At 40.6% G+C, this 9,721-nt stretch overlaps 1 protein-coding gene across 4 annotated transcripts in view; it reads left to right on the forward strand.

The window, feature by feature from the left end:
• LOC128703839 (ankyrin repeat domain-containing protein 50) overlaps positions 1-9,302 on the forward strand; it is a 125,375-nt gene extending 116,073 nt beyond the window's left edge. For all 4 annotated transcript variants that reach the window (XM_070103727.1, XM_070103728.1, XM_070103726.1 and 1 more), the window contains one exon: positions 5,828-9,302. In XM_070103727.1, the coding sequence (XP_069959828.1) occupies positions 5,828-5,973 (146 nt within the window). In that variant the 3' untranslated portion in view covers positions 5,974-9,302. The remainder of the gene's footprint in view (positions 1-5,827) is intronic.
• The last annotated feature ends 419 nt before the right edge of the window (positions 9,303-9,721 follow it).

Consider the following 9,721-nt stretch of genomic DNA (forward strand, 5'->3'; position numbering starts at 1 on the left):
GGATCTGTGCTCCAGTTCCCCAAATTAAGCCTGAATGCCTTCCACATCCTCCCCCAGGCGCTGTATAATCCTCCGGGTTTAGCGCTTCCCCCTTGATTGTAATAATAATAATTTAGTAATCTTTACAAGAAAAGGGGTTACTAGCCCATTGTTCCTGGCATTTTAGTTGACTTTTACGAAACACATGGCTTACGGAATGTAGGATTGCGGATGAGCAAGGAGATTTTAGAGTGGGTAGGGGATGTATAGATCAATTGTTTACATTGAAGCATGTATGTGAACAGTATTTAGATAAAGGTAGGGAAGTTTTTATTGCATTTATGGATTTAGAAAAGGCATATGATAGAGTGGATAGGGGAGCAATGTGGCAGATGTTGCAAGTACAGTGGACCCCCGGTTAACGATATTTTTTCACTCCATAAGTATGTTCAGGTGCCAGTACTGACCGAATTTATTCCCATAAGGAATATTGTGAAGTAGATTAGTCCATTTCAAACCCCCAAACATACACGTACAAACGCACTTACATAAATACACTTACATAATTGGTCGCATTCGGAGGTAATCGTTATGCGGGGGTCCACTGTATATGGAATAGGTGGTACGTTACTAAATGCTGTAAAGAGTTTTTATGAGGATAGTGAGGCTCAGGTTAGGGTGTGTAGAAGAGAGGGAGACTACTTTCCAGTAAAGGTGGGTCTGAGACAGGAATGTGTAAAGTCACCATGGTTGTTTAATATATTTATAGATGGGGTTGTAAAAGAAGTAAATGCTAGGGTGTTGGGGAGAAGGGCAGGATTAAATTATGGGTAATCAAATACAAAATGGGAATTGACACAGTTACTTTTTGCTGATGATACTGTGCTTATGGGAGATTCTAAGAAAAAGTTGCAAAGGTTAGTGGATGAGTTTGGGAGAGTGTGTAAAGGTAGAGAAAGTCGAAAGTGAACATAGAAAAGAGTAACGTGATGAGGGTATCAAATGATTTAGATAAAGAAAAATTGGATATCAAATTGGGGAGGAGGAGCATGGAAGAAGTTAATGTTTTCAGATACAGTGGACCCCCGCATAACGATGGCATCACATAGCGATTTTTCCGCATACCGCTTACTTTTATCGCAAAATTTTTGCCGCGCATACCGATTAAAAACCCGCTCACCGATTTTCGTCCGAGACGCGTCCAATGTGCCCTCAGCCAGCCTCACATGTGCCGCCCGTCCCATTGTTTACCAGCCAGCCTCCGCGGTAACATCCAAGCATACACTCGGAATATTTCGTATTATTACAGTGTTTTCGGTGCTGTTTGTGGAAAATAAGTGACCATGGGCCCCAAGAAAGCTTCTAGTGCCAACCCTACACCAATAAGGGTGAGAATTACCATTGAAATGAAGAAAGAGATCATTGATAAGTATGAAAGTGGAGTGCGTATAGCCGACCTAGTCAAGCTGTACAAGAAACCCCAATCAACCATCGCTACTATTGTGGGCACCAGAAAGACAATCAAGGAAGCTGTTCTTGCCAAAGGTTCAACTGTGTTTTCGAAACAAAGATCGCAAGTGATGGAAGATGTTGAGAGACTCTTATTGGTGTGGATAAATGAAAAACAGATAGCAGGAGATAGCATCTCTCAAGCGATCATATGTGAAAAGGCTAGGAAGTTGCATGAGGATTTAATTAAAAAAATGCCTGCAACTAGTGATGATGTGAGTGAATTTAAGGCCAGCAAAGGTTGGTTTGAGAGATTTAAGAAGCATAGTGGCATCCATAGTGTGATAAGGCATGGTGAGGCTGCCAGTTCGGACCACAAAGCGGCTGAAAAATATGTGCAGGAATTCAAGGAGTACATAGAAACTGAAGGACTGAAACCTGAACAAGTGTTTAATTGTGATGAAACAGGCCTGTTCTGGAAGAAAATGCCAAGCAGGACCTACATTACTCAGGAGGAAAAGGCACTCCCAGGACATAAGCCTATGAAAGACAGGCTTACTTTGTTGATGTGTGCCAATGCTACTGGTGATTGCAAAGTGAAGCCTTTATTAGTGTATCACTCTGAAACTCCCAGAGCGTTCAGGCAAAAGAATGTCCTCAAGGATAATTTGTGTGTGCTGTGGAGGGCAAACAGTAAGGCATGGGTCACTAGGGAATTTTTCTATAACTGGTTACACCATGCATTTGCCCCCAATGTGAAAAATTACCTAACTGAAAAGAAATTAGAACTTAAGTGCCTCCTGGTGTTAGACAATGCCCCTGGTCATCCTACAGACGTGGCAGAGCGACTTTATGGGGACATGAGCTTCATTAAGGTGAAGTTTTTGCCTCCTAATACCACTCCTCTCCTGCAGCCCATGGACCAGCAGGTTATTTCCAACTTCAAGAAACTGTACACAAAAGCTCTGTTTGAAAGGTGCTTTGTAATGACCTCAGAAACTCAACTGACTCTAAGAGAGTTTTGGAGAGATCACTTTAATATCCTCAATTGTGTAAACCTTATAGGTAAGGCTTGGGAGGAAGTGACTAAGAGGACCTTGAACTCTGCTTGGAAGAAACTGTGGCCAGAATGTGTAGACAAAAGGGATTTTGAAGGGTTTGAGGCTAACCCTGAGAATCCTGTGCCAGTTGAGGAATCCATTGTGGCATTGGGAAAGTCCTTGGGGTTGGAGGTTAGTGGGGAGGATGTGGAAGAGTTGGTGGAGGAGGACAATGAAGAACTAACCACTGATGAGCTGATAGATCAACTTCAAGAGCAAGAGGCCAGACCTGGGGAAACTGGTTCAGAGGAGGGGAGAGAGAAATTGAAGAAGTTGCCTACTACAAAGATAAAGGAAATCTGTGCAAAGTGGCTTGAAGTGCAAACCTTCATGGATGAAAATCACCCTCACACAGCTATTGCAAGCCGTGCTGGTGATTATTACACTGACAATGTTGTGAAACACTTTAGGCAAGTCATAAAGGAACGAGAGGTACAGGCCACTATGGACAGATATCTTGTGCGAAAGAAGTCCAGTGACTCTGAAGCTGGCCCTAGTGGCATTAAAAGAAGAAGGGAAGTAACCCCAGAAAAGGACTTACTACCTCAAGTCCTAATGGAAGGGGATTCCCCTTCTAAACAGTAAGAAGATAATGCTCTCCCCTCCTCCCATCCCATCAATCATCACCAGATCTTCAATAAAAGTAAGTGTCATGTAATTGTGCATGCCTTTTTCAGTTTGTGTGTATTAAAATTAACATTTCATGTGGTAAAAAAAAATTTTTTTCATACTTTTGGGCGTCTTGCACGGATTAATTTTATTTCCATTATTTCTTATGGGGAAAATTCATTCACATAACGATTATTTCGCATAACAATTATCCCTCTTGCACGGATTAAAATCGTTAACCGGGGGTCCACTGTACTTGAGAGTTGACGTGTCGGTGGATGGATGTATGAAGGATGAGGTAGAATTGATGAAGGAAAAAAGGTGAGTGGTGCATTGAGGTATATCTTTCTTTTTTCAACACACTGGCCGTATCCCACCGAGGCAGGGTGGCCCAAAAGGAAAAATGAAAGTTTCTCCTTTTACATTTAGTAATATATACAGGAGAAGGGGTTACTAGCCCCTTGCTCCCGGCATTTCAGTCACCTCTTAAAACACGCATGGCTTACGGAGGAAGGATTCTGTTCCACTTCCCCATGGAGGTAAGAGGAAATAAACAAGAACAAGAACAGCAGCGAGGAGGCGGTTGGAGGCAGCGGAGATGTCCTGTCTAAGGGCAATGTGTGGTGTAAATATTATGCAGAAAATTCGGAGTGTGGAAATTAAGAGAAAGTGTGGAGTTAATAAAAGTATTAGTCGGAGGGCTGAAGAGGGGTTGTTGAGGTGGTTTGGTCATTTAGAGAGAATGGATCAAAGTAGAATGACATGGCGAGCATTTAAATCTGTAGGAGAAGGAAGGCGGGGTAGGGGTCGTCCTCGAAAAGGTTGAAAGGAAGGGGTAGGGAGGTTTTGTGGGCGAGGGGCTTGGACTTCCAGCAGGTGTACATGAGCGTGTTCGATAGGAGTGAATGGAGACAAATGGTATTTGGGACCTGACGATCTGTTGGAGTGTGAGCAGGGTAATATTTAGTGAAGGGATTCAGGGAAACCGGTTATTTTTATATAGCTGGACTTGAGTCCTGGAAATGGGAAGTACAATGCCTGCACTCTAAAGGAGGGGTTTTGGGATATTAGAAGTTTGGAGGGATATGTTGTGTATCTTTATACATATATGCTTCTAAACTGTTGTGTTCTGAGCACCTCTGCAAAAACAGTGATTATGTGTGAGTGAGGTGAAAGTGTTGAATGATGAAAATATAATCCTACCATCATGTAAAACAATTACAGGCTTTCGTTTTACACTCACTTGGCAGGACGGTAGTACCTCCCTGGGCGGTTGCTGTCTACCAACCTACTACCTATAATTGAGGTATATGTGGAGACAAAAAACATTATCTATGGAGGCAAAGAAGGGAATGTATGAAAGTATAGTGGTACCAACACACTTATATGGGTGTGAAGCTTGGGTTGTAAATGCTGCAGCGAGGAGGCGGTTGGAGGTGGAGATGTCTTTTCTAAGGGCAATGTGTGGTGTAAATATTATGCAGAGAATTCGGAATGTGGAAATTAGGAGAAGGTGTAGAGTTAATAAAAGTATTAGAGGGCTGAAGAGGGGTTGTTGAGGTGGTTTGGTCATTTAGAGAGAATGGATCACAGTAGAATGACATGGAGAGCGTATAAATCTGTAGGGGAAGGAAGGATGGGTAGGGGTCGTCTTCGAAAAGGTTGGGGGGAAGGGGTAAAGGTTTTCTGGGCGATGGGCTTGGACTTCCAGCAAGCATGCGTGAGCGTGTTAGGAGTGAATGGAGACAAATGGTATTTGGGACTTGACAAGCTGTTGGAGTGTGAGCAGGGTAATATTTAGTGAAGGGATTCAGGGAAACTGGTTATTTTTATATAGCTGGACTTGAGTACTGAAAATGGGAAGTACAATGCCTGCACTTTAACCCTTAAACTGTCCAAACAGATCTATGCCCACATGCGTTGTGCTCAAAAAATAGGTCTACTTTTTTTACATATTTTCAAATGTTGAAAAAACGTAGATCTACGTTTGGACAGTTTAAGGGTTAAAAGAGGGGTTTGGGATGTTGGCAGTTTGGAGAGATATGTTGTGTATCTTTATATGTATATACTTTCTAAACTTTCGTTTTTCCTTTTGGGCCACCCCGCCTCGGTGGGATACAGCCGGCGTGTTGAAAGAAAGAAAGACTTCTAAACTGTTGTGTTCTGGGCACTTCTGCAAAAACAGTAATTTTGTATGAGTGAGGTGAAAGTGTTGAATGATGAAAGTATTTTCTTTTTGGGCCACCCTGCCTCGGTGGGAGACGGCTAACTTTTTTTTTTTTTAACAAGTTATTTTTATATTCTTTTTATCCTATAAGGTCCTTGATGCTAGGAAAAGGCTCTTAATCCAAAGGAATGGCACTGCTCTCTCCTCCGACACTGATTGCCATTCATTTTCCCAAGGCACTGTATAACTCCTGTGTGTTTAGCATTTCCCATGTGAAATAAATAAAATTATTTCTTTATTTGGTCAAAATTAGACTGCCCTTCTTTGTCTTGTAAATTTGTTAACTTGTATATTTTTGTGAGACACAGTACTGTATCTGAAATGTACATACTATACTTTTAATTAGCATAAATTTACCAAAATATAAAATTTTAACGATACAAGTTTATGGTTATTTTTTATGCGAGTTCTGCATCTTCAAAAAGTTTGAACCTTTCCTTCATAGCACTTCTTGTTTTTGCAGGTGTGCAGCAGCCTAATAGTTCTAAGTCGGGAGTGTCTTTTTCTTACAACTTGGTCACCCCAGCAGCTACATTGTCTGCTTTCACCACCAAGATGAACTCACATTTTGTAAACAGAAGTGGATATAATGCTCCAAATGCTCTGTAAATTTATTTCATATTTATAATGTATTTTCGAACAAATTACTCAGGGTATCTCATCAGTGATATACAATCTGTACAACCACAATAGTCATATCTGTATATTTTTTATTAATGAGACTTTTGTCTTGAAATTTTTTTTTATGAAACATTGTACAAGGTTGATCATTATTTTTACTGTAATGCCCTATATCACAGAAGTGCCTAAATTGTGTGGGGGTTGATCTAGTGTTATAAACAGCAGGGTCTCAGTATTTTTGGAGTTATTTCCCTAGATATATGCAAAACCCACGAGTGCTGTATTTGTCCTTCCCTGATCCAACTTGAGTGTCTCCCAGTCCTTACATGCTATATATATTATCCCTGTCTGTTTAATGCTTCCTTCCCCATTAAAATGTCACTGGCAGGTCAGTGACAATAGTACACTCCTCAGTGTCTCCTATAAAATAATACAATCAGAACTAAACCCATCATGTGTCTCAAATTTTTTTTTATAATCTCTTGACATTTATGTACATAAAATTTCCTTTGTCCTACATAGGACAAAGTTTATTCATAAAACTGCAGCAGTAATGCCACAGCTGCAAATACAGCAGTCCTACTGATTCATACGTAAATTGTGTACCAGTTCCTTGAATAGTGAAATCCTTCCATTCCCCCAGATGTTTTACAACCTACAGGTTAGCACTCCTATTATAATCAAAATTAAGTGCTAAACCAACCAGGGTCATACAGCTTAGCATTCCTATAATGACAGCAGTTCATGTACATAAATTGTTGTCATTAATTTAAAATTTCCCGTATTTGTTTTTAGTTATACCAATACAAGTCAATGCAGAATCTTATATTGTACAGTAGAACCCCAGTGTTTGAACTGCAATATGTTCTACATCCAAAACAGTATTTCCCAGGCTTTAATTATCAGCCTCACACTGGAGGATGTTGAACTGACTCTTCAAAAAGTCTGAGTTAGGTCAGTGTCAGAGGTCGCTTCGAAGCACTTATGAACAGGACTTTTTAACAATTCTAAACAAGTTTGCACATTCAGACTCCAGAAACATTGAGACCAGGTCAATATTTTCTATGCAAAATTGTTCAGACTGGTTTGTTAGAGGTCCAGTACATTTAAATACTGAAGTTCCACTGTACATGTATTTCCTAGTTATGATATACATCTTTGCATTCTTCCTTCATTGTAAGCAGTTATCTATGTTGTGTAGTACAACACTTTCAACTTCTTTTCAGCGTTGGTGCAAAATGTGAAAATTGTCATCTGCCTTCACAGCATAGAATATGGGAACAACCATTTTGTGTGTACTTTACTAATACTCTGCATTTAAAAATACAGTGGACCCCCGCATAGCGACCTTAATCCGTGCAAGAGGGCTGATTGTTATGCGAAATGTTCGGTATGCGAATGAATTTTCCCCATAAGAAATAATGGAAATCGAATTAATCCATGCAAGACACCCAAAAGTACGAAAAAAAAAATTTTACCACATGAAATATACATTTTCCTACACACAAAGAGAAGGATACATGCACAGTAGTAGAGTAGTACATGCACAATATATATTGTGCATGTACTACTCTACTAAATGAAGAATAAATGACACTTACCTTTATTGAAGATGCAGCAATGACTGATGAGACAGTGTGTCCTGGGAGTGCCTTTTCCTCCTGAGTACTGTAGGTCCTGTTTGGCATTTTCTTCCAGAACAGGCCTTATCACACTGTGTATGCCACTACGATTCTTAAATCTCTCAAACCAACCTTTGCTGGCTTTAAATTCACCAATATGAGCACTAGTTCCAGGCATTTTTCCCTGTTCACCTGGGTGTTAGTCGACTGGTGTGGGTTGCATCCTGGGAGACAAGATTAAGGACCCCAATGGAAATAAGTTAGACAGTCTTCGATGACACTGACTTTTTTGGGTTATCCTGGGTGGCAAATCCTCTGGGGTTAATTGTTTCTTGGTATTCTCAATAAGCCACACCAACAACGGTGGTACAGCAGCAGCAGACGATGGTACAACAGCAGCAGCAGCTGACAGTGCAGCAGCAGCTGTACCACCAATAGTAGCGATGGTTGATTGGGGTTTATTATACAACCTGGCCAGCTCGGAGACACGCACTCCACTTTCATACTTATCAATGATCTTTTTTTTCATCTCTATAGTAATTCTCACCCTTATTGCTGTAGGGTTGGCACTAGAAGCTTTCTTGGGGCCCATGGTCACTTATTTTCCAGAAAAAATCACCAAAAACACTAATACGAAATGTTCCGATTGTATGCTTGGATGTTACCGCGGAGGCTGGCTGGTAAACAATGCCACCAGCGGAACTTGTGAGCGTGGCTCAGGCCGCACACTGAACGCGTCTCGGACGAAGGGCGGGTTTTTGGGCGGTATGCGAGGCAAAATTTTTGCGAAAAAAGCGAGCGGTATGCGGATTGTACGGTATGTGATGCGTGCGGTATGCGGGGGTCCACTGTACAGCCTCTCCTCGCTTAGCAATGTACTCATTAACCGACGCCTTGGACCATATTTATACCTAAATAATGTATATTAGAGCTGATTTCCTTTATTGTTTATTTCAATATACAGTACACTACTGTATAAACACTTAAAAATTTACCAGAAATGTTGCAAAGGTGACATTAAAACAATATCAAAGATGGCTGACAAACCCACTACCATTATAGTATGCTCCTCACTTAGCAACGAATTCGTTTAACGACATGGTCTTAGGAACGGAACTCAGTTGTTAAGCGAAGAGAGGCTGTATACTGTAGTAATTTACCTTATGAAAAATTGCAAATGACGTCCTGTTTGTCCCTCATCCAAATTACTTAATATCTAACCCTTTATCTTTCAGTTGCCAATCAATTTATTAGTGCATATGGTGTTAAGTGAAGCATTAATCCCATAAGAGGTCTCAGTGCCTAGGGAAAAAGGTAATTAACTTTCATAAAATTCATAGGTGCCACCTTGATCCTGGTGAAAGGCTCTTGATATTATTATTATAATCAAAAAGAAGCGCTAAGCCACAAGGGCTATACAGAGGGCTCTTGATAGAAGTGGCCCAAATTCCTTCTATTTTTTACTATCTTAACCAAGCACTAAACCCACCAAGGTCATACAGCACTGCAGGGTAAGATGTCCTAAAGGTGTATGTAATATGCTTGGTCAGAGACAAGCAAAGGTGATGAGTTAGTATGGGCAATGAGATGTGCTGAAGGGATGTATATTATAATCAAAACTAAGCTCAAAACCCACAAGGGTCAAAGGAAAGTATATTCAAAGTGTGTAATAAAGCAGTTGCTGACAAAGTCAAAGAGGGAGTTTTTCTTTCCTTTATTATAATTGAAGCAATTTTTCCTTTAGATGAAGCCCAACTGCATTTTCCAAACCTTCCATGGGTTCAGGGCTTCACCATATTAAAGTTCATGGAGGGGGGAGCACCAAGCCTTTACAAATCAATCACACAGTACCTGAGAAATGAGGCAATCTAATTTCCAGCAATGAATGAGAGCACTTTATTTCTTGTATCAAGAGTCCTTCACTGGCATTAAGGCCCACAAAGGAATAATGTAAAGTATATTATTATAATCAAAAAGAAGCACTAATGTAAAGTATAATTGCCTAGCCATTTTAGTCAAGGTGAAGCACTGAACCCCTAGTGTTTATACATCACACAGGTAATGGGAGGCAATCAGTTTCAATCCAAGGAAGGGGAGGATGTCTGTCTTGGTTC

This window comes from Cherax quadricarinatus, chromosome 87 (assembly GCF_038502225.1).
Source record: "Cherax quadricarinatus isolate ZL_2023a chromosome 87, ASM3850222v1, whole genome shotgun sequence".
Lineage (NCBI taxonomy): Eukaryota > Metazoa > Arthropoda > Malacostraca > Decapoda > Parastacidae > Cherax > Cherax quadricarinatus.